We start from the raw sequence: 17,997 nt of genomic DNA on the forward strand, positions 1-17,997 counted from the left end.
AATTTTTGCCAAAAAATGTATTTAAATCTATTTTTTTTAAATAAATCATCAACGTTTTTATCTTCAGAAGACAGTCGACTAAATAATTGTCGCAAAACGCTCGAATCAATTAGATTTTAACTTCATGAAATCAATGACATGATAGCTGCCGTTTAAGAAAAAAACAAAAACGTGTTGAGCATTCTGTCTGAATTGCTCTTAATATTCAGCGCTCTACATAGTCCTGCACTATATAGTTTTTATTAGTTAGGGGGGGAATTCGGACATGAGACTCTCAGCTGCCTCTTTGAGGTCCCAACAATAAGCTCAAAGATCATCACGGTTAGTGTTGATCATTTTCCGTGCTGCTCTCCAACCTTTCCCACCTGAAAACAATCCCTCTGGATGCAGAACGGCGAGGACTTGCAGGAACCGCTACATCAGATCCTAAATAAGCCAAATCCAGGAGCTTAAAAGTCCATGAACCCCCACGACCAGCTTGTTAAAAGCATCTATGTGAGCAGAAACTGGGGAAAGTGAGCTTTACGAGACGTTCAGTTCCATCTAAGAGAGGCTTCGTTTGTGTGGAATGAGAGTTTATTGGACATTTGCAGTGAACTCCAGCTCTCTGACAGCGCTGTCCAGATTCTCTGGAAGGGAAAAGACGGAGGAGGACCATCTAGAAGCCAAGCGTTGTCAGATTGCAGAACGACTGTGGAGTGAGACCACTTTTATGAGTCCGCTGTGATCTCACCTGACAGGCCGGACGATAACAGTAGTCCAACATTTTGGCAGAGCATCACCAAAAAGAGTCCAAAGCAGTCAGAACTCCAGCAACAGCTGCAGAATGAATGAGGTTCCTGATCCTCCGGGCCAAAACGTTTCTGCCTGGAGTCCCAACCTGAATGTCTCCGACTTCACAAACACTTTCAACCACTGAAAGGATCTTTGTTTTTGTTTCTCCCCTTCATTTCTGTTTGGCATTAATTACATGTCATTGTGCCTTTGTGGAAATATGTCTATATCAATAATAATGTCAAGATGATAACATTATTTTATTTTATTCATTTAGTAAAATCAATTCATTAATAAATACTCCAAACTGATTCGATATGTATTTTTTATGATATTTTTATCTAAATGCCGTATACTTATATAGCGCTTTACAGTCACATTCCCTCTCGCCCATTCAATCATTTTTACCCCAAACTCTGTAAAACCAGCAGTTTTCTTAGTACCAAAAGTCTGTTGATTCCAGATAATTAGGGCTTTCTTGGTTTAGAACAAGACAAAAAGATGTTAAACATAAAAAGACAATTATTTGTTGTAGGAAGGTTTATTGTTGGAGGTTTGAACTGGATGCAAAGCCCTTTTGTGGATGGTAATACACATTTATATGCTGATCTTTCATTAAACTTATTTTTTTTTGGATAAACTTGAATTTACTGAAATTAAAATCAAAGTTTTGATTTTATTTTTAAACCAAAAAGTATATATAGGAAACCTATTAGGACTTTTAACTTTCCTATGTAAGAAAAAGTATTTATATTTTAAAATAATAAAGGTAGAAATAGCATGGAAGTCAATTGTCCAATTATTTATAAGTCCATTTAATGAAGGGATTGTGTTACAAAAATGCTTTAGTTTTTCACATTTTTACATAATCTTTTTGTTCAACCCATGGAATAAAAGCTGAAAGTCTGCACTTCAATGGAATCTGAGTAGTTTTATTTAAAATTTACTGTGGTAATGTACAGAAACTAAATTAGAAAAAATGTGTCTCTGTCCAAATATTTATGGTCCTGACTGTATGTGACAGAAGTTTTTTAAAAATTTATTGACTTTGTTTTTTTATTTTGGGAGATTGTTCCAGCAGAAAAAATATATATTTATGAGAATAAAGTCGCAGAATTATGAGTGTAAAAGTCAGTTACTTATGATAATAAAGTTATAATTTCACAAGTTACAGGCTGAGAATGTAAAGTTTAAAGTTTTACATTTATGAAGTTGTTTACTAAGAAAATATAAACAATATTAAAAACAACGTCATGTTCGAGTTCTGCAGATAAATGGATGGATGTAAAATTGCAGTATTTATTTTTTTAAATGGTTAATGTTTTTTTAAATTAAAAGTTCTCTAATCTACAAATATCCAGACAGCTAGAAGTAGATGTGCAGGAGACCTCTGTACATGCAGGTGAAGGACCGAATCTTTATTTATAAAGAAATGTAAAACAGCTTCAGGGCACCAAATGCTTCACAATGAAGGAAAGACAGAAGAAAGCTTAACATATTAAGAGCAAAATAAAATACAGCATACAATTACAAAAGCAATAAACAATAAAAGACAGAAAAGATAATTAGTAGTGTAATAAAATGAATAAAAGAAAATAAAAGGCCAGTGACTAATAAGCAGTGAACAGTGTTTCATTATAAAGTCAAGGACATTGAAAATAATTCCCAGAAAACTGGAAAAAAATCTTAAAGGGAATTTCTGGAGGTCCAAATGTTTTACGGCATGTTTAAAAACTGACGGATTTTGTCAGCATGTAATGCGGTTGGAGGCCTATAGGCCACACCACCAGCTATAGTTGTAGAAACGCACAGATTTTTCTTTACAGTAGAATAATTTTCATAAAATTTTACAAATTTATTTTCAGTGTTTTCTTTTAAAAAGCAGCTAAAAACAAATCTTTTTAAAATAGCTTATTTACAATTATTTTTATATTCTGTGTTTTACTGTGAAGCACTTTGTGATTTTTATCACGATAAGTGACATGCAAATAAAGTTTATTATTATTATTAAACGTATTATTTTGTTATCCTATGTTCTGTTTTAGGACATTTTTAATGCCCTAAACATGCCCCCTCCTCCCCCCTGGCTTGTATTAACTGCCCTCCACAGTTGGGTAAATGTCAGCGGAGGGAGAGGGGGGGTGTCTTTGTGGGGGCTAAAGTTTGACCCCACAACATTTTCTGTCCTGCAGCTGCGAAAATCTCTGCAGAGTGGGCGAGGGAGCCACGCCCACTCTGCACAGATTCCCTCGCTCCTATTGGCTGATCGCTGCGTCGCTCGTGACGCTTTTCCCGCCTCCGCCTTAAAAATGAGCCGCAATGGACTCGGAGGGGATTCAGCCCGTAGGAGCTCCGGTGAGCAGCATACCGGCCCCGCCGCGGATACCCCCCCCCGCCCTCCAGGACGGTTACCGGCGCTCGGTCCCGCCATGTGAACCGGAAACGGGAGTTTCTGCCTCATTCTGGGAGCTGCTTTCGTCCCGACTCGACGCCTCGGACCGTGTTGAAGGCTCGTCTTCGCACCTGCTGCTCCCGCCTGACCTGCGCACATCCGCCCTTCCTTCCTCAGTGATGTTCTTGGCACGCGCGGCGCTCCTCACCTTCTCCTGCTGGTTGGCGCCTCACTTCTTCTGTTACCTGCCTCAGGTGTGCGCGCAGAAGCCCGGCAGCTCGCGGGTGAGTTCACCTTCCTTCTCTGGAAACGTTTGCGTTGTTTTTTTATTTTTTCATTTCTCCACTGAGTCTGTGGAGGCAGACAGAGAAACAAACCCAAGGACCTTCTTCTTCCGGCTCAGTCACAACAAATGTTCCCAAATCCAAGCAGCAGATGTTCAGAGCTGGACATGGAGATCCAGAGATCCAGAGAGCTTCTGGATCTCTGAGGCCCCAGAACCTCAGAGCTCAAAAGCTCCTCAGGACTTTTGAAAAACTTCTAACTCAGAAAACCAACCAACTGTCCAGAAAAGTCTGGATTGGAACCAGCATCTCCAGAGGCTTTGAGGAGATTTTCTCCCAAAATTCAAAGTAAAATGCTATTCTGAAATGATATTTGCAATTTAATTTTCAAAATTGTCTCTAAAAAACCAAAAACAAAATCACAGAAATTTAAAATTACAGTCTTTAAAGTGGCTTTAAAATGAATTTAAATAAACTATGTATGAAAATGTATTTTTTTCTTCTTTTTTTGGCCTTGAATTTTAAATTTTATGCTGCATTTCCAAAATGCACGACCAAGTTTAACATTGAGTTATGATCTAAAAAAAAAAAAATCATTGGAATTATGTTACCAAAAACCACGACAGTTCAAAAGGCAATAGATTTATCTTCTATTCAAAATTGCATTTTTAAATTTGTCAGATTAAATGACAGTTTTTCATACGGAAATCTAAGTTGTAATTTGCACAGTTGCTCAGTGAGGAATTGCATATTGCTTTGAATTATGGGTAAAATAATAATAAGCAGTACACTTGAAGAACGGGACTTGAATGAACATTTTATTGCAATGCCATATTTGTCATTTCTTACTTGTGCATCTAAATACTGAAGTTACTGTCAGTTAGTCAATTTTGCACACCGTTGGTGTCCAGTTAGCTTGTCGTAGATGGCGATCTTCCATGGGGGGGCCGCATTTGATTACATTTATGAAAAAAAGCCTATTGGCCGGACTTTGGACATGCCTGCTTTAGACCGTATAGTGTAGGAACTGTGCTAACTGAATACTTCTTCAGACTAAAGGACCATTTCAATGTATAGATGGTATATATAGAATTCAAATATACTGCCTCGCTGTTAGTAGAGCCTTAGTAAACTGAAATACTACTTTCTGCTTATAGCATGAGGGCCTTGTGGCCCCGTTGGGGCCCCTTTAGGGCCACAAGTGTGCAGAATCTGCAGATTTTTTTCATAGTGTGGCTTGTTTGGTGAAATAAAAGAACCAACCTTGGTACTGAGTTGACTTTCCTGGGGGGTTGTTTGGGGTCACCCATGTCCTGTTGGCCTCCCCAAAACCGCTGTAGCACAGGCCGCCGTCAACGCCAACCGACCGCAGAGGATGGGTTTCCTTCTTTACCCGGCAGCCCACCGTGATGCAATCGGTTCCGACCCGGTGCTTCAGGGAGGGCGGCGGCGGGGGGGTGGGGGCTGTCTGATTGTTGCTGGCTGCAGATCAGTTCTGGAAAAGTTCTTCTTTGATGTCTCCGGGATCCTCCTCCTCTGATGGTTGAGGATGGAGGTCCAGGAGGAAGAAGGCTGAAGTTCTCCTGCAGGACGATGCATTCTTTACCGCCTAAGAGGATTAACGGAACAAAAAAAAAGATATTAAGCAGCTTTCTCAGCCTGAGGTGAACGAATGATCAAACTAACGAGGCATCTGGTGCACAGGCCGCATTTATTCGGACATTTATGACTGAGAGATCAGTTTCCCATGGGGTGGGGGGGGGGGAGTGGAGGGGGGCTCAGGAAGGAGAAGTCAGTTGTGACGCTTTAATCCTTTGCATTTAAATGTTGGTTTCGGGGGGGGGGGGGGGTGCAGCTGGCTGCATATTTGGACGAAGGCATCAGCGAGGATTGGAGAACTGCCGTCCAATCAGACGTGAGGAGGGCGGGGCCAGGAGCAGGAAGGTGTCAGTGTTCAAAAGAAGCCGAATGCAAATGAGACGGCGGGAGAACAATGCTGTGGGAGGGGCTTAACGATGAACGCGGGTTCATCCATGAGGGCAGCATCACGTGCACGGAAAACGTTGGAAGATATTAAAACATCTGGACTATGGATCTCCAATTTGGATCTTTGCCGGTTTCAAGGATAAATCTGTTTTCGATTCATTATTCATTCATTCATTATTAACCATTAAATGAATGAGAAAGAATTAAAAATAAATCTTGTGAATTTTTGGACTGTAGTGAATTTTCTCAGATGATTGGACGGATAGAAACTGAAAAGGGTCAGAAGAAAAAGGCAACAGCGTTTCAGGGGCCCCTCCTGGCAGCTTCACCGGCCCCCCACCAGTGTCCAGCCCAGCTGTCCGTGGGCCGGTTTCCTCGGATGCCTGAAGGATCAGCGGCGGCGTTGTTCAGGCCTTTCTTCAGCCGCTCCAGATCTGCTCCTCCTCCTCCTCAGAAGCTCTCCGATTCTTTCTTCTGATTCATCTGACGAACGTCGGCCACAGAAAGTCGACAGGCGCTTCTCCTAATCCTTCAGGTGATCAAAACGCTTCGGCAGACTATCCTCTGCCCGCTTAACTCCTCGCTTGGCGTTGGGCTGCGTGTGGTCCTGAGGAGATGGATGTGAACGTGCGATGGACGCCGCGGCCTCGGCAGTGCAGAGCGCCGGGGACAAACGGGGAAAGCTGTTAATCAGATTTAGAGACGCTAGTTCTCATGTTTCAGATCCACTCGATGAAAGACAGAAATCAGAAGTTATATCCTCCTTAATCCTGCTGTTCATGTGACGATGAAAGGAAAAGATCCCCTTTAGGTTCACGCGGGGGCATCAGCATTTGGACCCGGCCCTCCCAGGAGTTCACCCGCTTTCAGTGCTTTTATAATTTTCTGTTTTGTTTCACGCCGTCATCTTTCATCTGAATTACAATTTAGTCAGCACTAAATGTCAACGACATCTTCAATGTATGACAGTTTTTACTCAGAAACCAAACTTTAAAGGCTCTAAAGTTCCCCTATAGTTTGAAAAACTTCTCTTTAAATTGGAAATTTTCAAAATAAAAGGCGATCCTGTCTCTCTGAAGGCCGAACGTTTTAGCTAGTGAACACATGAAGTTCACACGATTTAGTGAAATCTAGACGGAACATTTAAGAAGGTTCCAGATGATCCGTCATCCCCGAAACAACCAGCTAACATCCATGGGGTTCTGCTCTCCTGGTTCTGTAAAATCCTTCATTTATTCTGTGGATGGAAAGAATCTGCAGTGCAGATGACGTTAAGCCTTTAACGCCGGAGAGACGACACTGCAAAGTGTTTCATACCGGCGCAAAGCCGCTATTCAGAACAATCGTTTCATGGTTTCCCTCCAACGCCGGCGCTCGTCCCTCCTCCTGATCCGCTCGTCGGCGGGTTGGTGGACGCCACGGACAGCTGGCGGATCACGATGCCGCGTCGTCTCGACGGCGTGGGACTGTTGTTGCTGCGCCAAGAGAACAATGAGCCAACGAAAGTACCTGAACCATCCGAACGTCAGACATGGACTTCATGACTGACGAGGGAGTCGCTGACCGCTGCTGCCGGCTGTAAATGTGGAAAAGCTGCACCTTTCCTCTGGCCAAACGGTTTTGTCGTCCATTTTGAGTCCAAACACTTTCATTTGTGTACAGATGATTGCGTGTTAAAGCAGGAAAAAATATGTGGTTTCTTTTTGGGGATCAATAAATGGATCCAGTCTTTTGTTTTCCTATTAAAAATTTCTGCTGCTCAGTGACACCGACCATAACAATGCTGGTTTTTTTATAACATTTTTTAAAGCCCAAATTAGGGCTGCACGATATGAGGAAAACTCGCGATATTGGTGATTAATATTGCGATAACGATATAATTTGCGGTAAATAAACAAATAGCAAAACAACCAAAACATAATTTCCATTTCACTGCAACAGTTTAAAAATTATACTCCAAATGACCCTCGTCGACGTAGGAGGCAAACATCAAACATAAAAGTGCTCATCTGATTGATCAACAACGTAAACGGGTCCTTCCTATTGGTTAAATGCATAAAGGGATTTATTTCATTTGTTCAATATTTCAAGCTGCCATGAGATTGTTTTAGCACATTTAAAGGTAACCATTTATTGCGATTTTTGACATCTTTTGCGGTATGCATATTGCACAGCTTGATGTTGCGATAACGATAAATTTGCGGTATATTGTGCAGGCCTAGCCCAAATGAAAAAACCCTCTGAGGAGGGGTGGGACTGTTGGCACAGAGTGAGCCCGCCCTCATTTCTCATCATCACGTGACAAATAGGATCTTTTTTTTAAACCATTCATAATAGATTTGAATAAAGAAACGCTTCATTTTCTGCATAAATGTCCTCCAGCATGAGAAAAATTCCACAAGAAGACGTTGAAACGCCACAAACACCATTTTTTTGTGAGTGGACCTTCAGACGGATTGTCTAGGATTGTCGTTTTGAGACTTTATTCTGATGGGATCTGAGCTGACGTGCTGCTCGGATGAGTCTTTGTGTCAGAAACCCTTTCCTCTTTCCTTCCCTGCTGCCCTCTGAACTCCAGCCGACTGCTAAACTTCAGGCCTGAATCCAGGGCTGTGATTGGCTGTCAAATAACTGGAGGTAATTTGACAGATGCTGGTCGTTTTGATTCAGGTATTTGAACCCAAACAGCGGGGCAGCACGGACCTCCGTGCGTACCGGCTGGCGGGACTTCATTGTTTCGTGTTGATTAAAATGCAGCCAACCGCTTTCAAACTGCATCGACCTCAAGCAAAACATTTAGTTTACTGGAAGAGTTTGGCAGCGGCCTGAAACATTATCTGTTTTGGCAGCTGAGAGAAGGATGGACTTCACACGGGCCTCCAGCGGGCAGACGGGAACTTCACAGACAAACATCCATCTTTGTTGCAGCGGTTTATTCCAAACAGCGAGGCTGTCCTCTGCTTTTGCCCTTAAATCATACCACTGTTTTCTAAAGGTTTTATTTTCCACTTCCAAGCACCATCTTGCAAACTAGAATTAGGTGGCGTGATGTGTGCAGCAGTAGCAGAGATGTGGACGTTATTGCGTAACAGCAAACCCTTCACATCCTGGTGTTCCTGTTGGTGACGAACGGATCCGCTTTGCTTAAATCGTGACGGAGATCTCAAACCATAGATCCTCCTGATGGAATCCACCGTCACCCCATCGGCTTTTTATTTGACGAAATTAACTCAAAAGTCACTTTGATTAGGAAAGAACGGCACTGTTGGGTCGTCACCGGGACAGAATTGAATCCCGACCGGGTTCCAGGTATCTTAATTTTTTATCTCGACCTTTATTAATCCAGGCAAGACAGATTTAAAGGGAAAAAAAGAATCTTATTTTCAACAAAAGGCAAAACCTTTTGAGCAAGAGAAATAAAAGGAATAGCAGGAGATGCATAGAAACTATTGAAATAAAACCGTAATGACACAATAATGACATCATCAGAAGCATAATACTGGGTTATACCAACATTGTTGTAATCGTCACAAACGCAGCCGTCTTTTATCTAATAGAATGCAGCAAGGCTTTTATCGGAACCGGTAAACGGACACACATCGCTCCTCTGTTGTCTGCTTTACGTTCGTTGCCGACTAAAATTTAACTTTACGGTTTTGGAGCCTTCCATGGTCAAACCCAGACGTACATCTCTGACCTTTTAACCCTTCTACTCCTCCGGCTGATCCTTGAGGTCTTCCAAGCACCGTCGTTGAAGTTTTCCAAAAACCCGCCTACAGACTAGAGGAGATCTCTCCTTTCACGCCGTTGCTCCTCGCCGTGGGAGATCCCTCCCATTGGCGCTTCGTTTAGTGTTTCCAATCCCAGGTCAAGACGTTTTTATGCATTTTAGTCCTTGTTTTATTATGTTTTCACTTTTATTGGATTTTACTGTCTTGGATTGATTTTATGCTGTCCCTTTTTGAAGCACTTTGTGTTTTCTTTCTGTGAAAAGTGCTTTAGAAACAAAGTTATTTTATTCTATTCACCTTTTTTTCCCCTAAAACTGTTTTTTTTTTCTGGAGACATTAACATACCTGCAGGATTTTTCCAAAGTTGTGTTTTCTCCTTTTAGATCTTATATTATTTTTACTGATGTGAACTCTCAATTTGCTCTAATTTTATGGATTTTTAGTTTGTCATTAAAAGGTTTGAGCCATACATTTCTAGACTGAGACTATTTTTGTGTTATCTTAGTTCCAAAGGCCTTTAAAAAAATCTGTACCTTTTTTCAGCATTACTAAATGTTTTCAAACGGTGTTTTATTGATAGGAAACATGCGTTTGTCAGTGATCATCAGAGCTCAGTATAATGACTCTACCCTTCTGCTGATAAATTTTACTGCTGTTACTCGTGTCAAAGCTTTCGGTTTTTTCATTTCTCGCTGCAAAGTGTGGAAATGCTGCAGAAATGCACCGCCAACTGCTTTACCAATGAAGTGACTGCTTTTGGTGGAGGGAGTGTGATGGTGTGGGACAGATGATCACTTTATTTGAAGCCATGCAGAGAGCTACAGCTAGAGGGTGCTGTTGCACGGAGCTGGTGAAAGAAATGGGCGTCGGCCTTCGGAGGGGCCAGGTTTTTGTGGCCATTTGGTTCTTCAAGAGACTCTTATTTTGAAATTTCAACATTTCCTGGAAGATTGCCATTTTCCAATAATTGCAAACTAATAGTAAAAATACTTTATTTTATTTTAATGTTTAATCTACATAACCAGGACTTTCTGTAGTTTTTCCACAAATATTTCCTATGAAAGTCATTGAAGAAAATTTAAACTTGTTGGTTTTAGGGAATCGTTTTACTAAAAATTGTTCTCTTACTTCTAAATAAAATAAAAAAATCTATTATCTTTATTGATCTTTGGGAAATCATTTCATGTACAACATAAATTTGCTAAATGTTTAACGTCTGAAATTGCATTCCCATTTTTGCTTTTATTATTTATTATTTTCTTCTGGCTAGTAGGTTGCATTGTGGGTAAATACTAATACAAGGTATTTACAAGGTACTTTTTAATGGGACTTACTTGGTACTTACATGGTACTGTTTCTGTCTACTCGGTACTTGCTGTGGATTTATGTGGTACTATCTGGTTCATACTTATGTGGTACCTACTGGGTATTGTTACCATGTGTAACAAGATGGTAGGTCAACAGAAACTACATTGGAAGTACTGTGGAAAAAATGTACTTTCTACTTACTTAGCAAGTTTGTGTGTTTCATGGTACTCACCATATGTAAGAGGATGGGTAATTGCATAGTACTTATGTGGTACCTTATTGTGTTTTTCATGGAACTTGCTAACAATGAAATACCCCGCAAGTACCCAGTAGTCATAAAAAAGTACCATGGAAATACCACTTAACTACGCTGTAAGTACTGTACGGTAAAATAAAGTGTTGCCTTAAACACCCAGCGTTTATTTTTGATGTTCCAGCTTTTAATCAAAGACCAGAATTAACAAACTTTCTGTCAAAAACGTTCACAGTAAAGAGAAATCTTAATAATAAAATGGTGATATAGAATGATGATGTTGTTCCGGCGTCTAAAGAGGTGAAGGTGGTTGGAAAGTCTTCAACTGCACTAAACGTCCGCTTTGTTTATGATCTGCGTTCCCCGCAAGCCGCTTTTAACGCTCGCAAATAGAATAATCATTATTTCTCATCATATTCTTGCTCCACGGCTGCGTGTCGGACTGGAACCAATTTACTGCCAGCGACGGTAAAAGCCAGTTTTTTGTTGCTGTTGCACAATCGGGCTGCGCTTGACTCGTTTTACGAGAGGAGCGTGGAAAGCTCCAGAATCTCTGCTGCCCTGGCTCAGATCTGACTGATGTTTTGGGGGGAATTTGGCTCGTAAAATGGGAGAATGTGGATGTTTCTCGGTCAGGATAATCTGCTCCTCAACCCCCCCCCCCCCCCCCCCCAATGGAAAAGATGTTCAACTCAAAGTTTACACGTTTGCGCTGTCTCTTTCTGCGTTTTCTACTCCGTCATCTCTCCTGAATGTCAAACTTTAGTCTGCTGCGTTCGGCTTCGATGTTCAGCGTGTTCCTCTGCAGACCCAGCAGGGACCCCCGGGGTCTGTTCCTGTGCAGGATCCTTGGTGGGTTTGTTTGGGTTCCTCATCCTGCAGCACATTGTTGTCAGATTAAGCTGGTTTGGACAGCAGTTAAAAATAACCGTGCTTGTTTTGACCTTCTTTATGTTTCCATGAGGGTGGGGTCTACCACATAAGACCCACTGGGGCAGCTTTGGGAAACTGGAGACCACAGGAAAGAGTATGTCAAAGTTGGGATGTGTCCCACCTTGGACCTGAGCACTCCTTTATTTAGAAAATTCTGCTGGTTAAAGGCTGTAGTTAACATTCATTCGGATCATTTTGTGCTGAAACTTTGGACGGACGGAGCCATGATCATACCTCCATCTCCACCCTGAGGTGAATAAAGCTGTCCAACAGGTTGTAGAGTCTGACTGCGTTAGGTTGAAAGATTTTCCGTACGTTTCCTTTGAGAAGTTCTTTTGAATGACAGATTCAAGGTCCACATAGCAAGACTATAAAAACAAACAGAAATTCAATCATAAAAGGGTACAATAAATATAAAACCTATAAAGTCGCTGAAAGCAATAGGCATAGAAACACAGGCTTAAAAACTACTTCCATACCAGTCCTTTCCAGACTGGAAACTGATATTTAAGAAAGCTGCCATCATCAATCGTAGTCGATGGAAACATCACCAAAAATATTTAACTTTACGACAGACGAAAAGCTCAGGATGGCACAATTTAAAAGCAAGAAAATTCAATGTCAGATCAACCTCAGTAAGTTATTAGCATGATATAAAACAGCCTTTTTTAGGACCATAACTGGAACAGACATTAAAAAGCTGTTGTGAACCGGAGCTGCTGGGACTAAAAACCACCAAGTCATCTGCATAAATCAAAGGATTTACTTTAAAACTACCAATCTTGCATCCTGTATTGCATGCATTCATTTCGTTTGACAAGTCATCGACAGAGAGATAGAGAAGGGCTCGGGACAGTACCCCCCCGCCGCCTCACCCCATTGCTCACACCAATGAAGAACCAGTGTACCAGTATGATAATATTCTTACAATTAGCAACGGTACACCCTGTTTGATCATCTTTGAAAAAGGTTTGGTTTGATTAACTCTGTCAAATGCCTTTTGAAGCATCAATGAAACGCAGATAAATTGGGCTTGAGTGTTGCTGAAGCTGCAGGTTTATGTCGCTTTTTGCTCTTTTGTCTGTTTTCTGCTTGGGGCAGTTTGTTTATTGCGTCTTGTACATACATTTGACGCTAGATATGCAAGCAGTCATAAATGCCTTGTTGTCAGCCATCGTCCTCTTCATTGACTGTAAATGTGAACTGGACTGAGTGACTCCTCCCCACTGACGTTCCAAACAGGAAGTGGCTCCAAGAAGCCAAAAATCCCACAGACTTCTATAGAGAAATTAACAGCTTAGTCATTCTATTGGTCAGAAACAAGAACTATTCTTGATCTGAGACCTTTTTTAACATCTTCTTGATCATCCTCATTTTTTCATGATTTTCTTTCTGTAGACCAATCAGATGTCTCAATAAGAGTAGGTGGAGCTTGTCCAACATTCAAAACGCCTACTCAGATTTTGTGTAGCCTGCTTTCAAGTTGTAGGCTCCAACACGGCAGCTTGTGTGTCGTGAAAAACGGTCGACTGAATTGACTTGATTTGGTTGGAGCTGGAAGTAAACTATCTTCTAAGGGTGTTCCACATGTTTTCCAACCAACCTGACATTAAAGCTCCTTAAACACACCCGATCCAGGTCATCAGGATTTCTGGAAGATACTGATCAATCTTAATGAATCCATCTATTCATCGCTGACAGTTGTGGTGGTCCATTTCACCACCATCAGTGATGAAAGTCTTCCGGGAATTCCCGGAAATCCGGGTTTTTGAGCAAACCGAACGTACTTTCCGGGAAATAAAGACCTGATCTCTACGGACAAATCGCTTTCCGGATTAGAAAATGGTCTGAAATCAGCTAATTTTAGCTTTATTTTCTATATTTCTCCGCAGATCGCTTCCTCTATGGTCGTGGCCATCTCTCGTCTTCCCGGCCTAATTGACCAATGACGGGACGTTTTAGTTGCTTTCGGATGCGTCGACGGGTCTGATTGGCTCTGTCTGCACCACGTGGTCAGCGTGACTTGCTTCCCTAGAGACCAAAACTGGCGGACCCACGCTAAACTTTCACAAACACATCTGAAGAGTTTGCGATCAAATTTGTGTTAAAATAATGGCAGGCATCGTCATTATTGAGCGTGGTCACGACCTCAGTTGTGAGAAGACGATAAAAAACAAATTGAAGTGGTCTTGGCTGGAAAAAAAAAAAAAGATTTTTAAGGTAGTGTAGGTCAAATACTTTTTTGTGTAAAATAATCTCAAAACCACATTTTGAAATAATTTCAATTTTAGTTTTGAGTTTCAGTTTTTATTTTGAATACATTTCTCTATCTAATTTATTTGTATTTCCTAATTACCATGATTTAGTTCAGTATAGTTAACATTAATTATAAGTATTTGATGGTTTGGACCCGCACTCCCTTAAAAAATAATGTTTACAATGTTTAGTTTAGTTTGTATGTTTGTTTTGATATTTCCCAGATTACTTAGTATTGGTGTTAAAGAATTGATGTATTATGTTATAGAATTATAGTTTAAAGCAGATCCCATATTTTGATGTAATTATAGTTTGAGAAAACAGTGCAAGTGGATGTTGTACATCAGTCATTTCTAAAGCAGAAATAATGTATAAATAACTGAGGTATTTTCATAGAATATCATAGTTACTGGTGTTCTTGTTGCCATTTGGGGCTTTGATGTTACTATATTTTAGCAATTGTATGTTTTGCAGCTTTTAGGAAAAGCGTAGATTGTAGGATTGTGTTACTTTGAGCAATTTTCCAAATTCTTTTTTAGGACCAGCAAGTCCTTAATGGAGAGTCAAACTAGGGGTTTGAATGACAAATCATGATGCTCCAATTAGTCTTAGTTTCTTGATAAAGAAGTGAATAACTAGCTGCCAGAATGCACCAGAATGCATCTAAGACCACGTATTTTTCCAAAATTTCGCTCTGTGCCCGCCATATCGCTCAAAGAAAAATTCAGGGATTTTTTCCTTGCCTGACTTTCATCACTGCACCATAGATGAAGCTGTTGCTATAAGGCTAGATGACTCCATCCTTGACTTCTTAGGTCTTTCTGTTATCAGACATGGTTGTGTTCTTTTTCACGTACCTGTCATGTTTCGACGTCCGTCGAAACATGACAGGTACGTGAAAAAGAACACAACCGTGTCTGATAACCAAAGAACCTAAGAATCCAGTTAACAATCCAGACGGTATGGACGTTATTCAACGAAACCATCCTTTCTTGCTAAATCCAACTTCCGACAAGAACAACTAATGGTGAAGACAAAAACACCAAACGTCTTCAGACTTCCTGGCCAGTTTCAGTGAGTTGGGATGTAGATATAGCCTCAGTTTTTAGCTGCAAGCTTCCAGTGTTTCTTTGGAAACCAGCCCCTAGTGGTTCTTTGGAGAACTGCGAGGTTTGGTGCTCCCAGGTCGGATTTGAATTTGGGGAACAGAGGGTAGCGGGGATTGGTTTTCACTGTTTCAATTCAATTTTATTTGTATAGCCCAAAATCACAACAACAGTCGTCTCGATGGGCTTCGAAGTAAAACATGAAATCAAAAGGATCACGAATACAAAGAGTTCAATAGAAAAATACTAAAATGAACTAACAAACTGACTAAGCTATACTGGCATCCCTGCCCTTAGACCCCCCTTTGTTTAACAGCTGTTCATCTTGAAATCCAGAGGGGTGATGGTAAGAAACTCGTCTCCTCAGATGGTTTCCTCCAACTAGTCAGGAGCAAACCAAGTCGCAAGGTTTTTATCTTTAAAGGTGACTTCATCATGAGTCAGAAGTGGAGATGAGTGTGTGCGTGGGACGGCGTGACTCGGACGTGGGGGGGCGTTGTTGAAAGGGTTTACATCATCAGAGCAGATGGCGAGGAGAAGAGTGGCTTTCGTCACATGTGAGTCAGGGATGTGAGGAAGACGCCACTCTGGTCTTTCCTTCAATTCTTTGATTGGCTCTCTCCACTTTTATGCTGAATGAAGTGGATGTAAAACAAAAACGTCCTCATCGAGGAGAAGTCGGTCTAACTGCAGATGGTTTCCCCCAAAGTACCTGCAGATTTCTGTCTGCATCAGTAAAGCAGAAAAGAGTCGACGTTAAGAAGGAAATCTTTGTTTTCCTCGCTGTCCGCACACACTCAGGAAGAAGAACGGCATGATTTAGTTTCCCCTGGAGGCGCGTGTCGAAAGGTTTTCTTCCACGCGCGAGTGCCAGGCCTGGAGCCGCTGAAGACGTCTGGCTTGTTCTGGACGTGAAGGCCGGACGAGCTGGAATCCACGCGCTCCTCTTCTCTTCTCGCTGAATTTCCTTCACTTTCAGGAGGAATTCTAAACATTTAACAGATGGAAACTCCCTGACGACGTCTCACGAGTTAAAACAAAACAAAAAAGAGGGTTTAATGAGGAGATTTAATGTTCAGATGAAGCCGCTGCATGGATTTCAATCATTTTTACATGAAATAAACAGAAATTTGAGTTTCACTGACGGGGTAAGACGTGACCTGTTCTACTTTCATGTTTTGAAAGAAATGCAAACACTTCCATTTGATACTGGCAGCACATTTTGACATCAGAAATTGTTGCCAAAAAATGATAACAAGACTAAAGTTCAGTTTGCTGCAGTGGACGACTCAAAGGTTAATGTTTCACAGGGCTTTTCTCAGGAACTACCACCTCTCTGCATGCAGAATCCAATTTCAATTTTTTCAAAACAAACAAATTGGGAAAAAAAACTTGTTTTACTGTCCCATTTCTATTTTGGAAAAGACAAATTTTAGAGTGGAAAAAATATTTTTACACACACACACGCTCACACGCTCACACATATGTATATATAAAAATGGAAAGATGGTATCAATGATCCTTTTTTCATTTAAATATATTGATCTTTGTTTAGGCACAGAAAGTTATTCTGCATTCATGCGGTGCTTTTTTCTTTTTTTAAATGTTTATGAGGCATTTTTCCGATTGTTCCAACACTACATGAACACAACATTTCAGGGACATCATCCCATTGGTGCATTTGGCACTAAAATGAGATCAAAAGTCACAGTTTTGAAAAAAAACACTCAAAAATCTTCTGTTTTAAAATGTATACATTTATGTTCAATCAAAATTAAAGCACGTTTTTGGTTTTTCTTTCTCTTATGAGGCGGATCACCAAATCACTCCAAGCATCTTGGTCAGCAGGGGACATTGGATATAATGCTGTGGATCTACAGGGATTCTGATTTTTAGTGTCTTATTCTGAGCGTCTAAGCTACTTTTCTTCCAATATCGATCAGAATCGATTTATTTCATTTTAAAATAACTTTATATTGATCGATTCGATTGACAGATTGTCTCAGACAGATCGCTCTGGTTGGAACGTAGTAATACTAATCAAATCATGGTATTTGGAGATGATAATCATGTTATAAACATGGAAATGTTTCTGAAGTATTTCTATAGCAGGAGGTTTTTTCTAATTCTGAAACTTTAGAAATTTGGATTTGCAAAAGTGTCTTTGTAGATCTTCATTTTCTAGAAGAGAAACGGTTTGATGTGACGGCAGTTAAAAAAAGATTTGTTTGATTTGTCCTGATGCCTTCAGATGAAGCCTTTCTCCTGTTTCGGTCGTGTGTATGGAGTAATATTTGTGCCACTATGTTGCACACAAAAAACAAACGAAAACGCAAATAAAAATATAAAATTTTTGCTTTCAAATCTTTTTTTTTTTTTGCCTTTGCAAAACACGTTTTTGCACGCGTTAAGTCTCATCTCGCTTTTTTGCTTTCTTTGATTTTGCTCTCATGGGTTTCAGTTTATTCATCAAACAGCCGTCTGACTGGTCCAGATTCTAACCAATCAGGTGTCTCTGGCTGGGAAAAAAGCGAGATGAGACACAACGCATGCGAAAAACATTTGTTTTGCAAATGCAAAACCAAAAAAATAAAAAATCCACAGCAAATATTGAATATTTTTGTTTGCAACTTAAACAGTTTTGCAACGTGGTGGCATGAATATTACTCCATAGTCGTGAATGTCGTGCAGGTCGGACGTGTGAGTTGGCGCTCGTCTGCTGTAGGTCGTTCAGAAATCGGCCTCGGATCGTACGACGGGAGCTTTAGAAGATCTCTGCTGGATCCGACCAATCAGCATCTCTGCTGCTGGCCTAATTGGAAAAAAAAAAGTCGGACCTCTTCCAGCGGGATGACACCCATCAGGTGTTTGTGCAGCCAGTTTGGCTCAGAGGTGCTGCAGGCCTGGCTCGCCGCACCTCTGCTCACTAAACCACAACGTTAGTCATCTGGCAGAGATTAAACTGCCCTCAAAT

The 17,997-nt window shown here is 40.8% G+C and overlaps 1 protein-coding gene across 5 annotated transcripts in view; it reads left to right on the forward strand.

Annotated features, from left to right (window-relative positions):
• Positions 1 to 3,078: 3,078 nt before the first annotated feature.
• smoc1 (SPARC related modular calcium binding 1) overlaps positions 3,079 to 17,997 on the forward strand; it is a 42,976-nt gene continuing 28,057 nt past the window's right edge. For all 5 annotated transcript variants that reach the window (XM_011490077.2, XM_011490078.2, XM_011490080.2 and 2 more), the window contains exon 1: positions 3,079 to 3,450. In XM_011490077.2, coding sequence (XP_011488379.2) covers positions 3,094 to 3,450 — 357 coding nt within the window. In that variant the 5' untranslated portion in view covers positions 3,079 to 3,093. The remainder of the gene's footprint in view (positions 3,451 to 17,997) is intronic.

This window comes from Oryzias latipes, chromosome 22 (genome assembly GCF_002234675.1).
Source record: "Oryzias latipes chromosome 22, ASM223467v1".
Classification (NCBI taxonomy): Eukaryota; Metazoa; Chordata; class Actinopteri; order Beloniformes; family Adrianichthyidae; genus Oryzias; species Oryzias latipes.